The following is an 18,080-nucleotide window of genomic DNA, read 5'->3' on the forward strand; positions in this document are numbered from 1 at the left end:
AATGCTCATTCATTGCAGATAAACCAAATCATGGCTAAATCATTCATAACTGTGGCAATTATGTCGTTTGGGTGGATGGTATTTAGTAAGTTTTATTTTTTAATTCAAAGTTATACATGTACCTTAGTAGATATTTTTAAAAAAACCCATAAGGGTTGCGTCATCTTAATTTTAATATTTCAGCAGGCTTTACACCAGCCGATACGAATACGACCACTTCAGACCCAATAAATAGCATACAACCTACTACAACTACTACAACTATATCCCTAAACACAGTAAAATCGACCAATGGAGCCATAAACTCCAGTCAACAAAATGTTAAAGCCAATGAAACTGCAATTTCCACTTCAACAACGGTTCCAAGCAACGACACCACAAACACCACAAACACCACAAACGCCACACAAAAAAGTACAGCACCAGAAAACAATGTCAGGAGAACAGGAGATGGTAACATATTTTGTGCGATGATTGTGATTATTCAAGTGGCGATATACGGTTTTGCTTGAAGCAAATCCATAGATTACTCTTGACCCTAAGGAAAAAATCCCTAAAAATGTTTGTTTATAGTCTGAAGAATCTCTTTGATTGTCTGCCTCATGATTCAGACCTCACAAAATAAAAAAAAAAAATCATAATATTATCTTCCTGTTATGCAATATATAAATATTCTATTTAGAGAAACTGATGTGGTACCAAAAAAAAAATCATGTTCTTTTATCATTACCACCGTAATTCCTGATAGTTTTATAACTGTTCGTATATGTAGGTTTGTAGACAAGTTCAAAGTTATAAATGACCTTTCATTTCTATCTAGATAACATCGTCTTATATGGCAATATAAATGCTCTGCACCATGGAAACCAAAAAAAAAAACATTTCTTATACAGAAGTTTAAACACCGTATACATAAAATCGAATTTTGTGTCGTTCTTCATGCATACTGTCATCCTCTGGTGAATTTTCTCCTGTATTAAAAGAAAAATTCAAAAGTTGTTAAATGATTACAAATACTTTAAATAGGAGTATTTGAATAGGAATAATATGGAATGGTATTTCTATTGTAAAACCAATTTTGTCCAGATGACGTCGACAACACGTGTGAGCATTAAAAAATATTTTATTGCACCGAACAAATTTTGTCCATTTTTAAAACTAAAAATTGATACAAATGATACATTAAAATTATCAATACATTTCGAAATCAAACCCATTAATTCATTTTAAGATTATTAGTTTCATTCAAAATAAATAATATTACATTTCGTTATAAACGAGATTCTATTATAAAAATATTGTTATTAAGGATCAGACTATATTTGTACCTATTATACATGTATTTAGGCAATAAACATTATATCAAGTGTTAACTTCAATTACATGTAATGGAACTCATATCTTACACGATACGTAAAATATTCTTGTCTATAAAAACTTCTAAAATAACGATAAAAGAGCCTTGTATTGGTATAAGTAGTACGGAAGCCCAATAGTGCAAACCAAAAATAAATAAAGAAAAAACGAAAATATTAAATAAAGAGAAACGAAAATATTAAATAAAGAAAAACGAAATTATTAAATAAAGAAAAACGAAATTAATATATAAAGAAAAACGAAATTATTAAATAAATGAAAACGAAATAATTAAATAAAGAAAAACGAAATTAATATATAAAGGGAAACGAAATTGATATATAAAGAAAAACGAAATTATTAAATAAAGGAAAACGAAATAATTAAATAAAGAAAAACGAAATTAATATATAAAGAGAAACGAAATTAATATATACAGAAAAACGTAATTATTAAATAAAGAGAAACGAAACTATTAAATAAAGAAAAACGAAATTAATATATAAAGAAAAACGAAATTAATATATAAACAAACACGAAATTAATATATAAAGAAAAACGAAATTATTAAATACATCATTTTGTTTTTCTTTATTTAATAATTTCGTTTTCTACTTTTAATAATTTCGTTTTTCTTTATATATTAATTTCGTTTTTGAAGTAGAAAACTGAAACTAAAATAAGGAATTTAGAGATGTGCAAGGTAAGGGCCTGAACCCATACATCATTAGCGCACGCGTCTGTTAGACTTGATTTTGTTTCGACAATTTACAAGTGTGATGTTTGCCTTTGCACTCACCGACTCCTGAATCGAATGCATAACCATTACAATAATTGAATGGGGGAGAATTTAACCTTTGGTATCTAATAGTAATATGCTTAGATTTATGTTTTTATTTTACAATAACACGATGAATGTGAACTTAGGCCAGTCTCATAATTTGGCCAGTGATTAATTCGGTGAGACGTTGACGTTAACAATTGGTTAACATTAGCTTTCTTAAACCCTCTGCTCGAAAGGTCTAATGATCAGAAAATAATGAATCTTGACACATAAATAATCACTTTGGACATGAAACATTAAAGAGATCATCCTAATAAATTTCACAAATATTCAAGATAAACATGAAGGTTAAGATTCCGTTATTTACAACATGTACTGTTGAATTTTTAACATTTATGAAATCCCCATGGCTTTACAGTACATGCATTAGAAAATACCGTAAAATAATACGTAATGATATCGGACTTCGTGGATTTGCTTGACATTGTAAAAAAAATGTATAAAGATAACAAGTGCAAAACTTAAAACAAGTCAAAGTGGTTACAATAAGTAGATTTTAATGATTGCTTACTATATTAGAAATAAAGCAAAACACTTCTGATAAACTCTCAATCTGTATTATTCGTGTCAGTGGTACTACATGACTACTATAGTACTTGATTCACATATTCTAAATGACAAACTCTCAATCTGTATTTATAAATCAGTTATATTTGTGACCAAACAATGCCCACACTTGCACAAAACAAATCCCACAAAATAATCAAATCAATTTTCTCTTTATAATTTCAACAACCTATGATTTATAGTACACAGATAGGACGCTAGGTTAAGTTCGAGGGAATTCAGTAATACGATACGCAAGGTCTTGATCATGACCTTCTCGCGATTCATGAGCTTAATTAGAATGTCATTAATTCTGTGCAAACAGAAACAGCCACCCTCGCTAAGTCCAGGCTTAGAGACTCCAACAATGATGTGGGGATATGACACAACATATAAACAAAATTGAATAGTTTATGAATTGTTTATGGAAATGGGAATTTTCGGCCGTGTGTACAAATTTTTTCTACGTTTGTAAATTTGACATTTATATAATCTTTAATTTTTCATTACCACTACACATTTGTAATGTCGAAATAAAGCGTAAAGAGTTACGAGGTGATGCTTTATAGCATGTGCGCTTTATGCAATGATTCATTGGTTCAGGTTGCTATATATTTTTACCAAAAATGCGCAAGTTGGAGTAGGTGTCAGAAGTTCCTTTTCAGATCTTATAAAACAATTCTTTATTGTCTGACGTCACGGCGTCAGACAGTACTAGATTTAACCAGGGCTCATTTATGCAGTCGTTCCATGAAATTGTTTAGATAGTTCGATGGTGGAAATTTCGATACATGCATAATCTCCAAAGACGCATGTAGTTCGTCCCAGGAGGAATTGAGCTTTTATTTACATTAATTAATGATCGTGTCTTTCGTATAATCCGTGCTTTCATCTTTGAACATGTCCGCTTCAGTTCTCTATAAAAAATGCCTTATTATATAAGTCTCATTGTTTTGTGTTGTTAAGTTATGGTTAAATAATTGATTGCTTATTTTCAGTAAAATTAAACCTTGGTATTGCTTTACTAGTACCTAAACAACAGGCACGTGATAAAATATTTTCTCTTAGTTGTCCTGCTCCAAATATTATAAAAACTGATAGTGCAGTGTCTGAGAAAAATGCAGTGAAAACAGAAAAAAAATTCTTATTCAAGTTCGCTTTTAATTATTTATTGTGTAAATAGATTTGTATGTTGCTGAATTGTTATACTTCACTCCTATGCAACGATTATATTTTGGACGATATTGCATCAATTTGTTAATTAGTTTGCATAATCTTGTTTCTTTTCCCAGATGCTTCAGTTAAGAATTTCATCAATCAATTACGTAACAGTGTTTAGTAGAGAATCATTGTACATCAAATGGTTTGAGAAGCAATGAAAGCTTTCAAGAACAGCAGGGGAATGGTCAGCATGTGTAACGCTCTGCCAAGATTGTTATCGCCAGGGTTAAGGTTATACGCGCCCGTTAAGTGATCAAAGATGTTCCCTTTGATTTTATCATTTACAATCTTCATTTTATTCTGTTTGTTAAATAAAAAATTAGTTAGGTCATTTAACATATAAAACATTACTTGAAAAATGCTGACCCGGGATCTTGAAACATCTTAAGCCTACGTCCATCAAATTCTTTTTTTTTTTACAATAAAATGTTGTAAAAGTCAAGCAGACCAGAAGGATTAGGAATATTTTTAATATTGTTTCACATAGATGTTGTTATGTGCAAATGAAGAAATGAATTCCATAATTAATAAATATTTTATCGGCGATTAAAAATTTCACTTAAGTTTTAGTTTGTTTCGTGATCCTGGAGCCAGGAGCTTCAATTTAGAGTTCTTTGTACATTATTGTATACAATATTGATTGCGCATGGTATCTTGAAGATATATTATCGAACGAAAGAAGTTTTATAACATAATATATTATTTCTCTCTGCTTTATTAATTAAAGCAAACTACGTCAGACAAGCTTTTTAGGAAAGCTAATACTTGTCAAGATTTTAGTACCAAAAAATACATAACCATCCAGCAAAGCACACAAGTTTGTTTCGATCGAAGTCGAGCAGGTGTTTGAAAATGCAGTCCAGGGCCTAATCACTCCCCACACTTGACAGTATATAGAAAAATCAGCACGCCCTAAATTTTAATAAATTTAGTCAATACAGGAAGTTTACATGTTGTTTTTCATCTCATAAAAAAATTCAGCTCCTGTCTCGTATAAAAATGCAAGAATCGGAAGGGAAGATACCGGGATTATTTTGCGTCAGCCATGATTTACTGTTACGACACCTGCAGGCCCTTACCATGCACATATTTAAATTCCGTATTTTAGTTTCAGTTTTTTACTTGAAAAACGAAATTAATATAAAAAGAGAAACGGAATTAATATATAAAGAAAAACGAAATTATTAAAAGTAGAAAATGAAATTATTAAATAAAGAAAAACGAAATTATTAAATAGAGAGAAACGAAATTAATATATAAAGATAAACGAAATTATTAAATAAAGAAAAACGAAATGATTTATTTAATAATTTCGTTTTTCTTTATTTAATAATTTCGTTCTTCGTTATATATTAATTTCGTTTTCCTTTTTTTAAATAATTTCGTTTCCGTTTATTTAATAATTTCGTTTTTCTTTATATATTAATTTCGTTTATCTTTATATATTAATTTCGTTTTCTTTATTTATTTTTGGTTTGCACTATTGGGCTTCCGTATATAAGGGATTGATAAGAGCATATTACCATTATCAGTTAATAAATAGATAATTATTAGTTAATAAATATTGTTCTTTCCACAAGAACAGGTACCGGGGGAATCTGTACTCGAGTCTGCCAATCAAACTCATGCATATCCCTATCTATTAAGCAGATATTAACTAACAGGATACTTCGATGATGTTATATCATGTCGAGAGAAAAAAAAAACGTATCACAAGCCTTTATCTAAATTGAAGACCCCGCCAAAAAAGACCTAAATTCATAAACTTACTTCAAAGAATTTAACTGTTCCGATGAGAATATACATTTCGATAAGAGAATAAATTTCACTAGAATTTATTAAAACATTTACAATAATAACGATAATGATAAAATTATTACATGTATACTTATGGTTTTCTGTTCCAATTTGTCAGCCAAATTTCATTTTCTACAACCCATACATGCACATTTTCACCAAGAGAGAAATACGACTTATGGCCATATCATATGCTGTTTCAGTTTTTCACGTCCCTACATTTTTAACTCGTCTTTCAAGAAGGATACTCGAGATAAAGCATATTTTTGCGATTTTATTCTGAAATTGGTGACTATGCCCTTACAATTATTTCATAAGTGAGACATTTGATCTACTCTGTACGTCAAAAGGAATTTAAACTTTTTACCAACAGTCTTGAAATACTCGGACGCTGAAGACGCCATAGATGAGAGGGTTGACGACCGAGTTCAGGGGCAGTAGACCCTGGATGAATAAATTTTCGGATTCCATTTCTGGCACCTTATCATACACAGACAGCAAATTGAAAATCATGAAGGGCGCCCAACAACACACAAAGGCTGTAAGAACAGGATAAGAGTCGAATACTAATTTTTTATGCATAGATAATTGATATGATTAATGAGTATAAATAAATAAATAAATGTTTAGCTGATGAGAACAATATCAATAACTTATTTTTTTGAAAAATATGAAGTACTTAAGATTTTGAACTCTCAGATTTGAAGAGATGTACATGTAGAAAGAATTTGGATGAAAATGAATAGGCATTGACAGATATGGCTCCAGCGATTTGATAAAATAAAAACTACTGAACAATAGGAAAGAAGATCTCACCAACTGCAATGACAAACGTCATCTTTATGGTCTTTAGTTTGGCATTTGATATCCCAGAGGAATCACTGCGTTGCTTTGACGTCAATGATTTCGATTCGTGTTTCCCTTCTGATGAGATGTCTTGTAACTGAACATCTGAACATAAACGGTTAAATAGATCTCATGGCCCGAACTTTAGATAAACTTTTACAAATGCGAGGCTAAAAAATGTTTTCTTAAATGAGAAATACTGTACATGTACATAAATTGGCGTTTTCAATACTGGTATTTAGATAAATTTTTGGGTATTGAGTTGTTTATGTATTTTTGAATTAGCGCTTCACACGTCCAGGCTGTATATTGTTTTTATATATGATTACTTCATCAATTAGGACATCAATGTCTGCACCAAAGCCGCCAAAATACGATGCCCACCCTTTTAAGTACACATTATATAAATGGTGCCTGTTTTGGAGGGTAACAGTTGAAATTGGCACCCCTCGGAAAACCATTGTCAACCTCCGCTAACGCGTCGGTTGACAATGGTTTTCCTTGGGGTGCCAATTTCAACTGTTACCCTCCAAAACAGGCACCATTTATTTTATTATACTGAATGTCTTCTTGATTTAGGATGTCAGCAAAAATATCGTCGATCGTCTTTACGTTCACGTTTAGAAAGCTTTCAAACTCCCCGCTACTTCGAAAAAGATTTACTGACCTCTTTATTGTTAATTTGATAATGTAAGAGTCCTTTTTCATCTAAAGGTTGAAGGTTCGTTATTTCTTGCACTCGCAAGCATGTTTCGTCTGTCGTTTGTTGTTTTCAAGTAAGCTACATCGGAGACAAGCTTTTATTGACGTCAAGTTTATTCCGGTACTTTCAAACGCGCAACTGACGTTTTGAGAATTCTACGGTGAACCGTACGCGCATAATTTCCACGCATGTGACATTACCGTTGTGTTACCCGTTGCCACGTGTGTTGCTGCGGCTGAGGGTAATAGAACGGATTGTCAACTGCGTCTAAACCAATTAGATTGTAGTATTTAACATGAAAGTATTATAAACAGTAATATGTCTTAAAATTTGACATTTCTTACAAAGTGTTGTATCTGTTGTGTTTCATTGTGGAGTAATAGAATGCAAAATTTGAAAATAGTTAACTTAAAGTTTTCAAATACAGTAATAGAGGTACCTTGTGTTTTTGATGACATCCTCCAAATAATTATTGCTATTGAAGAGTAACATCCGACGATAATGATAGTGGGGATGACGAAGACAAAAACAAAAATGATGATAAAATAGATCTGAAAGGAGAAACAATATAGGCATGTATACCCTTTATTAATTTTGCTAAACATGTTTTTTAAAAAAATTCACATTCATAAGAAATTGTATTATGCCAACATTTGAATTCAGAAAACTATGGATTTGAAATATTTAGGAATAACATTGCTTTTCGAAGCGATGAGATATGATATTTAAAACCTGCATTTCCTCCACGGTGAGATAAAGATAGCACTGATGGTAAACGCTATCATATTCGTAAATAATAGGTCCCGATACAGAGACAAGGACTGAAACCAACCAGCAAAGACAGCAAATCACTGTTGGATTTCTCTCTGGAAACAATTAATACACAGGTTCAATCTCAGAATAAATAAAATGAAATAAATATGTCATGCAAGAAATAGTGTTGATGTAGCTATTTTGCCTTTTAGCAATCTTTGCACCATAATCAAAGTAATTTTGAATCAATATACAGTATACAAATGTACTACCTTCATACATATTGTTTCAAGTATAATTTTTTGCATTATGAATCTACGCATATGGCAATAAAGATATGAAGAATCAATAATCACCGGGTTTTTGTGAATATGACATTCAAATTTTCAAAATTGTCACTGTTGGAAGAAATCAAAGAAATTACTGGTAATAAGTAAATACTTAATATTTATACCTCTATGTTATCAATTTGAAAAGCATAAAAAGCAAATTTGAAGAGAATATTCCATTTTATTTCCATGGAAATTTTGGAAAAATCGTGAGTGAATCATATTTGCAACAACAGCTACAACCAAAAACGCAACACTATCGTAAACTGACTTTTAAAAATATATCCTTGGAAATAAAAAAAATAATATTTTACATTTGTCAATCTGATTAAATAAAGATGTAAGTTTCTTTTGTTTCCCAAATACGGACGTCAGCGCCTTAGAAGCAGAATATCTTAAAATTTTGAAGTAGATGTTTCATACTTTCCATACTTTCATAACCTCCAATCCTGCACCATTTGGATGACAATTGATATTGCGTTAATAAAAAAAATGTCAGTGAGAATAATGAAAATTCTAAAAGACAAAACAAACCAAGTCCCTTCATATAACAAAAAACTATATGCAAGATAATTTCGTAGCGTATTTCAAAACTAATCATGATCAAATGTAAATTTAAACTTAATTTTCAATCTTAGAAAATAGTTCAAAAACTTTGGTGCATGTTAAAATAAACAAGACTCTTGAACTCTTTTTTCTTTTCAGAATTTTGTTTTCTGAAAGGATGATCGTTATCACAATAAGTTTATTTTTTCAGCAGAATAGTTGCAACTTTTATTTGTGGAGCAGGAGTTGGAAAAAAATGTCCTTTTTATATATGAACACAGTTCAACTTAACAAATTTGGCTCAACAAGGATATATGGATAAGTAGTGCCAGTAAATATTTTCATACGCTAAAGGTCTGAACAAATAAAAAGCATTGCAATAAATGTGAGGAAAATTAGAGTAATTCTATGCAGCGTAGGAAACTTTTTGGTAAAACTGTGTACATGGAAAAAGGTCGACAAGTTGACAGGTCGACGTGTTGACAGAATGTTTTGTGGACAGGTAGACAGGTAAACGAGTCGACAGGTTGACAGACTGATTGCTTGATAGGTCAACATGTATTCAGGAAGACAGGTCGACATGTTGACAAGTAGACGAGTCGAGAGGTCGACTTTTGTTTTAAGGGAATACCGGTACATGTATAGTATTCAAATTGGTTGTCAAGATTTAGCAATTTGATGTCGACCTGTCGACATTTATTTTGAAGGATAAGATTTTACAATTAAATGTCAACTGTCGACCTGTCGACCTTGGTGATGACACAAGAGATGACACAAGTTTCAAATTGTCGACCAATTAGGGAAAACACTTCTTGTGGACTACTAGTATTTCCTTAAACGCGTCTATTTGACACAATGACAAAATACTCGCATCTTATTTTATAAAGGTAACTATTTCTGCCTTTATTTAAATTTGAAAGGTGTTAATCGGTTTTACGGATCTACTTTTCCGCATACCCTAGTTTCGAAACCGACTGCATGTAGAATTGTTTGGTTTTTTTTTCTTCTTTTTTTAAACATTTACATAAAAATGAAATGTGGAAAACATTTTTTTATTGCTGGAAAATTTAATTCTGTAAGAAGTTAAATTAAATTTAATTTGCTATTTAAAAGAATATTTATTAGTCACTTTTAAGTCTCCTGTTCCTTTGAATGTCATAAGTAAAAAAAAATTGACTATATGTTTAGTTTCAGATGACAAACAGATGACACAAATTGCAAGAATATCAGACAATCCTTGCATTTGAGAAAACAAATGAAAACCACAGATTCCATGAATAATAAATAAAAGGATCAATAAGTGGTTCACGGTTTTTATATTTGGATCCCATTAGCCTTACTCTTACAATGTTATACGATCGTTTCTATCAAATAGCTTTAATAATTATGGTTTTTAACAATCCCATGAGTTCATCTTCATGTATTTTATGAACACAGATCGACCAAAAAGTTCACAAAATTAATGATCAAGGAAATGGTCTCAATTTTAGTAGCACTCTACATATGTTATAGTTATCAAGTCATAATGCAGTAATATATGTTCTGCAACATTTTGAAGGTTACATCAGGTGATTTCTGGAAATCAGAACTTTTGTTTTAAAGGCTCATTTTTTAATTGTATTTTACAGGAAGTGGGATTTAATTCTTCTGGTCGTAACTCAACTTTATACCCATAGTTACCTTTCTGAAGAAGAAATCTTCAAATTGTGGTGGAAATGAGATGTAGATGCTTAAAAACTCCATGGATCTTTGGATCATACAATTTTACCAAAATCAATAACATTAATACGCATGCCTTTTCAACACTTTAAACAACCATTCCCTACGATAAATTAAAGTCCAGGTTGTTTGACATCATTAGAGAGCTGATTTTTAAATAAAAATTGTACTCGTAAATTTCCTTATCTTGTCGTTGGTCAATTACAAAATTATTTTGTTTAACAAAAATTCTGATTGTACATAAAAGTACTCTGAAGTTGACATCAAAAAGATGCTTGGGTTTCAGATTGACAATATTTATGTGCTATTTTGGAGACTAGGTCTTCCAACAATCTGTAGGAATTCCCATGGGTACCACTCGGGCGCCGTTTTTAGCAAACCTTTTTTATTATTTCAAACTCATATGAAGCAGACTTTATTCAAAAGTTCATATGTAAATAAGAAGAAACTAAGAAAACACAGTGGCCTTCAACTTGACATTTAGGTACAAGTATATCATCGATGAATTATCAATTAGCAGTCGACATTTCCCTTTCATTTGTCGACACGATGTCTTCCAGTGAACTCCAAAAAGATACCAAAGAAGCTGACACATATGTTTCTTATTTGGACATTTTACTAGAAAAAGACGATGGTAATTCAAGAAAGAAGATGTATGATAAATGTTAGTTTTTCTTAAATTTCTCAGTTGATTCGATACGCATGAGCATGCTCTATACTTATGAACAAATTTTTAAACGAGGTAACTTATAGACAAACAAGATGCTGAAACAAAAAAATCAATAGACTCTTTTAAAGTCATCATTTCGTAAGTTTTATGGTCGATACAATGACCTTGCCAGCAAAAACAATGCATTATTTTATTTTATTCATTCGGTCAAATACTGACTAACGTTTCTCATACTAATTGTTAGACCATTATTTACACTCCGAATTGTCGACAGATTTTCCCGTTATTTTTCGATCATGACTTGGAGCACACAAGGCTGGTCGACAGGGGATTTTCACTCATTAAATGCACATAGTCCCATCTCTGATGTTATAGAAGTTCGTATTTACTCTGCTCTTGATTTGTATATTGATTGGACATTTGAGTTTAAATATCTCCATATATTTCATGTTAAAATTCTGGCAAGAATATCAAACAATTCTAACATTCGATAAAAAGGATGAAGGACAAGTAGACTTGAGCAATACTTAGTGGGCCCTTTTTATGTGTCATTTTACTTAAGAAAATATGTTACAAAATCGTTCTCTTTTGGTAATAATTAGATACTAATGGATATTTCAAATTAAAAAGCACGTTAATAATAACTTAAATCAGCATGGATTTGAAACGATTTTTTTAAAATGCCAATGGATACCCTAAATCCGGAAAAGTAGTACCGAACGTTCTTTGAGTTTCATTTATGTAAATCAAGGGGAAGAGATATTTAAATCGAACACTTGAACAGTCTGACGGTGGATCATAGTCGGGCGCGTTTGCGGAATGTTACTTTTAGCGCCAAATCTGTTTTTAAAAATTGAATGAAGTTGTGTAGTTTCTTGTAGCCATAATGATCAAACTAAGAAATTGGTACTCTTGCATTTGAAAAAAAAATACAATAATAGTTTCATTGAATTTGAAATTTAAAAGGAGACTTTCAATACCTGTTTCACTGTCTTCCATGAATGTTAAAAATGTTTGACACTTTTATGAATGGCACTAAACTCTCTTTACCCTCCCGTGTTCTTAAAAACAAATGCATATAAATATTTCTAAGCGGCACGACTTTCACTAAATGCTACAAAACCTGCCGATGTTTTACAGTGAGCACCTTTGAGGAATGCTTACCTTGGTAGAACTCACGTGACTTTAAGTATTTTAAATAATTTATTCCACACGTGGGTTCAACATTGGTCATACAGGTAATAGCTCTCACTTGCTATTGGAAAAACATTGTACTTTTTGTACATTTTTTATATTTTAAGTACCAGCCTAATCGTGTACAAATTTCCTACTTCCACACAAGTTTCATAAATGTATGATGCGTCTTTTGTCATTCGCACAAGTTTTTAAAAGTTAGGTTCATAGTAAACAAAAGCTTTGAAATAAATGAATGATCTCGATTTACTATAGAAATCACAAATGTCGGCTGACATTCTAGGGTTTTGTTCTTTGTATATTCGAGAATTTCAGCGGTAAAATTTGTTGAATCGTACGGTTTAGATATCAGTTAATGATTTGGCATGAAAAATTTTGCTTAATTTGATTTATTTTTCACAAATTATCGGGGCCTATAAGTGCACTCGTTCTTTTATAAACTTATAAATAAAAAGAGATATTAGTTGTTTACGATTCTTGTAATCGGTTCTTATAATTTAGACAAAAGTATCTATCAAATGACCATGATAATAATTATTATGTCAAACAGTCTTATGAATTCATTTACATCTCATTTATAAATATAAAACAGGACCAAAAAGACAAAAAATCTTGAGGTTTATCTAGTCGGTATATTTTTAATTCGAATAAAACTGGATTGGAAATGCTTTGATGATACTTTCTTTCACGACAATTGAATTAAATGTGTTTGTTTTTATCTCGAATTTCACTAGACTATAAGATTAAATGTTGTAATCAAATATATCAGTTAATTTCATCTTGTACAATAAAACGTGATTACATGTACTAAATAAATGTTTTGGTTCTCACCTCTATTTTCCAGACTCCCTAAAGGTCTTAGGAGGATGAAAAGACGGTCGATACTCAGAGCTATCATGATCGAATTGGAACCATAAATTCCTATATTCTTTAGGAAATAAATTGAACGTTTATTATAGATCAGTTTAGAAAAAAAACATATCTAAACAATTCAATACAGCTGTTTATACAAAACATCAAAATAATCCAAGATGAATATTTAATTAGTCAAAACAAAGGAAACTGGGTACAATGTATTAATCAGTCTTTTGTGAATAGAAACATGTACATGTCTTGTCTGAGTTAAATCCATTATCCTCGGCACAAACAAATCTTTCTCATTATTGATATAAAAATGTTTATTATATATCTTCCTCTTTTTTATTAATTGCATTCTGAAAATTACTCGTAAACTGACTGGGGTAATTAAATTTATAAATACAATAAGTTTACCGACAGAAACACTTGAAATTTACACAGTGCGTTTCCTCCATAGAATAGCCCATTATTGAGATGGATGACGATTCGGGGAATCAAATAAAACATACCACATAACATGTCTGAAACGATACACATACTGATAAGTATATATAAGTTGAATTAAAGCTCATTCATGCAAAAAATAAGTGGATTTTATACGCGTAGAATTAATTATCGCGTAATTTCGCGAGAAGCACCACACGCGAAATAAAATTACTCGCCTTTATTTCTATGGTGCTGAAATCTATGTAAAATCTCTTGACCAACCGTCCATTCGCGAATAATTATTATTGCGGTTTGACATTGAAGAGCCCATTCGCAATAATAAGTACTCGCGAAAAATAAGGAAACTACATTATGTGCTGCTCTTATTTATTAATAAAAGTTATACTTCATACTTGATATTAGCTGCAGATCTGTAGCGTTATGGTTTTATATATTTGTCTTTGACCATCACGCTACAGATCCCGTAATGCAAAAAAGGTGCAATTTACGGTGCAATATTTTTTTGTGAGAATTTCTCCACTTTCTAGCATTGGTCAATCAACTTCCTTTCACTCCCTAATACTAGGCACATTATTTAACTAATCTGTATACATGTATTTTATCCATTTCTCAACCCTTTATAGTCGTCACTACAAGTTATAAACTCGCTTGATTAAAATTATTTGTTAAATTGCTGAAAATTCACTTCAAGCGAGTTTATTGCCTGTGGAGACAACTATAAATGGTTGGGAGGTGAATAAAATATACATATTGGCTACAGAATATGTGTAGAATTGAGCAGTGAAAGGAAGTTGATTGACTAATGCTAGAAAGTGGAGAAATTCTCCCCAAAAGTGCGCAAAAAATATCGCGCCGTAAATGGCACCTTTTTTGCATTACGGGATCTGTAGCGTTATGGTCAAAGACAAATATATATAAAACCATAACGCTTCAGATCTGCAGCTAACTTGATTTGAGACCTTATTTTTTTATATATAAACCTCATCTTTGAAAAGGACTAATTCTAATTTTATGACTAAATTTGATTTGTATTTCTAGATCTTTTAATCAAGTTTTCTATTTCCTTTCAACGTCCAATAAATTCTATACTCTAAAATTCAGTTAACGAATTGAATCAGTACAATGAACTGTTATATCTTTCATTTCTTAATAAAACAGAATATTTCATTATTTGAGTATTATATAATTCCTGTGTCTTTTGTAGGCTATTGTAGTCCTGATTACATTAACCAAATGAAGTATCCTGTGCAGAGGATGAAATGAAAACAGAACAGAAGTTAGTATTTATTTGCCTCTTTTAAAAGGCAATTCGATTGATGATAACGTTTGATCACTCCGTTAAAACCATTCATAGTACCTTCATTGAAGAGAAGATGGTCGCTAAATATAAATTAGGACAATGTTTAACTTGTAACAGCAAGAAGCAAATCAAGTTTACCTGCAATAGCTAAATTCTTAATGAAGAAATTCATCCTTGTTCTTCGACCTTCAACAACGATGACAACGAAAACGGTGATGTTACCGGCAAGGATAAGAAATAACAGGAACACATCAAATACCACATGCCCAATCTAAGTGAGTGTGAAGAAGAATTTATTTAAAACTAAGATTGCTGAAACGTGGAGAGAGAGAGAGAGTTTATATATGCTGTATGGTTACAGCTGGTGTTAAATTCACTTTGGGAGCAGATCTGAGGTAGAGAAAAAGGTAAATGTACGCTGCACAAACATTTTTATGTCGAATTAAGAAAAAACACAAGTTCCTTTAAATGGCACATACTGTAATACAGTATATAAATCCATATGTCTTCAATTTGGTGTCAAATGCAACTGATTTGTTTGATGTTTTTCACTTAACTCAGTTTTTTGTTTTAATTTTTTTAAAATAAATGATTGATAAAATTAAATAGAAGGTAAGTGCTAATATGTAATGCGCTTATAGTGTGAAGGTTTTTATAAAGTGGTTTTAATTTCCGAGAGTTTAAAAACAGACACTCATATCGGAAGGATGCGATGAAACCTGTTCTACATAACATAACGATGGCACAGACAAATAAATAACAATCAAAACATGCAACAAATAATATATAGGTCAAAGTCACTTCCCATTTATTAAATATTAATACACACGTACTGTGAATTTTAGACAAATTAATTGAGAACTGATTATTTTCAATCTAATCTAATCTTATTAGACTTTAATACATTTTTCTGCGAAAACAACAAATGTATTATATTTTTTAAAATTTAGAATCAATATGACCATTCAAACAAAACTCGAGGGACTTTAAAATACTTTACCATTAGGCCTTATATTACCAAGGTTTTTTTTTTTTTAAATTTTGTTTGAAAAGTTCCTATCGAGACAAAATGTTAGGCGAATGGTCTTTTGTATTAAAGTGATGTTCACTTATTGTGATCGATAACTGCAGAAATCTATTGAACTGGAGGAAGAAAATATGCTATCAAAAAGCTAAGTGATCACTATAATCATTTTTCGAACATCAAGAGTTATATGATTGGCTTTTAGCTATTCTCTAGCAGTATCATTGTAGTGATTTATAACACAGTTAGTTTAAATGTAGCGAAAAGTAGCTCTGTTTTTTTATTATAGCAAAAAAGGGTACACAATTATTTGAACGCTTTACACAAGACAACATATTACTAGTAACAACTTCTACCGTTTAAAGACCGTTTTATTGATGCATATTCATTTTGGATATCTTGCTGTATAGAAATATTGCACTTCAATGATAACTGAAGAAATCCTTCTAAAATTCTAAATAACTGTATTAATATGTTCTCTAAGTGAAAACCTCATATAAAACTATTTGTAATTTATTTTCATCATCGTTATGTGACAAAACATTATTGTATCGTAGTTGGAGTACAATAGAACACCATGTTATTATTATCCATTTATCGATTCTACCTTTTAACTGCTAATTATAGCTAAATATGTCTAGTATCTAAAATTTAATTTAAAATGCTCATATATAAGAAAGAATACTTTTAAAATGAACTGAATTGTACTCACAATATAAGGATGCGGCGTGGATGTTGCATTCCCCGTTTGATTAGCATTATAGAAGTCGCTGTAGTAGTCAGCATAATATTCCATTGCAATGTATGTTTGATCTCCGATCAATCTAGAGCTCTATCTTAATGTATTGCCATTGCCATCATTGAGCGGAAACTTGAATAGATTGCAGATGAATCACGTGATGGGTTCAAATAATTTAGGTATTGTGAGCAATGAACTCACTAAATGATACCCTTCACCTCCCATATAGTTATAATGGCAAAGTCCCTGTTTTGCTCTGTTAGATCCAAAATAAGGAAGGATATGGGGATAACGAACAGTATTCAATCTCAAAGTCCATAAAACAATACAAAATAATAGCAGAGCAAACACGGAACTCCGCAACATCAGAGGTGGGATCAGGTGCCATGGAAGAGTAAGCATCCCCTGCTGACCGGTCACACCCGCCGTGTGCTCTTTGTCATGATCAGGAATTAACGGGAGAATCCGTCGTCAATTCAGTGTATAAATAATGGACTAACAATTGGTATGAAAAACGTCAGTCAGCATTTGACTCAATGAAAAATATCAAATCAGAACGTAAAATAGAAGGTGCACAATGGCATTATGTAATAAAGAATCTCTGAAAGTATCATTAAAGAAGATGGGGGAACAAGGTGTGCAGAATGTCTATACCTTCAGATATTAAGAAATCATATTCATTTTGTGAATTTAGTATTTTAATGAAGTTCGCATTATTAAAATTTTTGAAATTTATAAGAAACAAAACTTTTCTGAGAAAAAAAATCTCGGAAAAAATTATTCTTTTATTTAAATGTAATCGTGGGATTCCAACTCTAGCAATTAAAATCCGAAGTATCAAATTTCTTTGAGACTAACGCGCTAACCCATACGCTTCACAGCTCATGAGGAATTGGAGCATTTGAATTATGTTTGTGATATGACCATTGACTTCATGGACTTGGATTATTTCTCGGACAGATACAAACGTTTTGTACTCTTCAGGCATAGTGTGTCTTTGCTCCATATTTTTGTGAAACTAAAAATGTAAATTTTATTGCAAACTTTTAAGATTATCTTTCAAAAAAATTGGAAAGGAGACCCACTCATGTTGAAAATTTTGTTAAAATGATCTCTTTTTTGTCCTTTTTAGAGTGTGTATGTTTTAGTAGGCAAATAATTTCATTCGTATGATTTTTGTAAATTGTA

General features: G+C 31.1%; 1 protein-coding gene across 1 annotated transcript; it reads right to left on the minus strand.

The window, feature by feature from the left end:
• Positions 1 to 349: 349 nt before the first annotated feature.
• Positions 350 to 17,136, minus strand: LOC134231648 (mesotocin receptor-like). The gene is made up of 9 exons (XM_062713633.1): positions 16,866 to 17,136; positions 15,268 to 15,400; positions 13,797 to 13,903; positions 13,356 to 13,452; positions 8,046 to 8,179; positions 7,753 to 7,864; positions 6,581 to 6,715; positions 6,132 to 6,303; positions 350 to 971 (listed from the first exon to the last, which is right to left on the minus strand). The coding sequence occupies exons 1-9, from the start codon at positions 16,947 to 16,949 to the stop codon at positions 950 to 952; spliced, it is 996 nt and encodes a 331-aa protein (XP_062569617.1). The 5' UTR covers positions 16,950 to 17,136; the 3' UTR covers positions 350 to 949.
• Positions 17,137 to 18,080: the final 944 nt, after the last annotated feature.

Source organism: Saccostrea cucullata, unplaced genomic scaffold (genome assembly GCF_032062105.1).
Source record: "Saccostrea cucullata isolate Sc308-1 unplaced genomic scaffold, CSIRO_AGI_Scuc_v1 ctg89, whole genome shotgun sequence".
Lineage (NCBI taxonomy): Eukaryota > Metazoa > Mollusca > Bivalvia > Ostreida > Ostreidae > Saccostrea > Saccostrea cuccullata.

Excerpts from the sequence above, each read along its gene's own strand:
- LOC134231648 (XM_062713633.1), bottom strand. The coding sequence starts at position 16,949 with ATGGAATATTATGCTGACTACTACAGCGACTTCTATAATGCTAATCAA. Across the intron at positions 7,865-8,045 it reads TCACCGTGGAGGAAATGCAG|ATCTATTTTATCATCATTTT; the intron begins GTTTTAAATATC and ends TTCTCCTTTCAG. Across the intron at positions 6,716-7,752 it reads GATGTCATCAAAAACACAAG|ATGTTCAGTTACAAGACATC; the intron begins GTACCTCTATTA and ends GTTTATGTTCAG.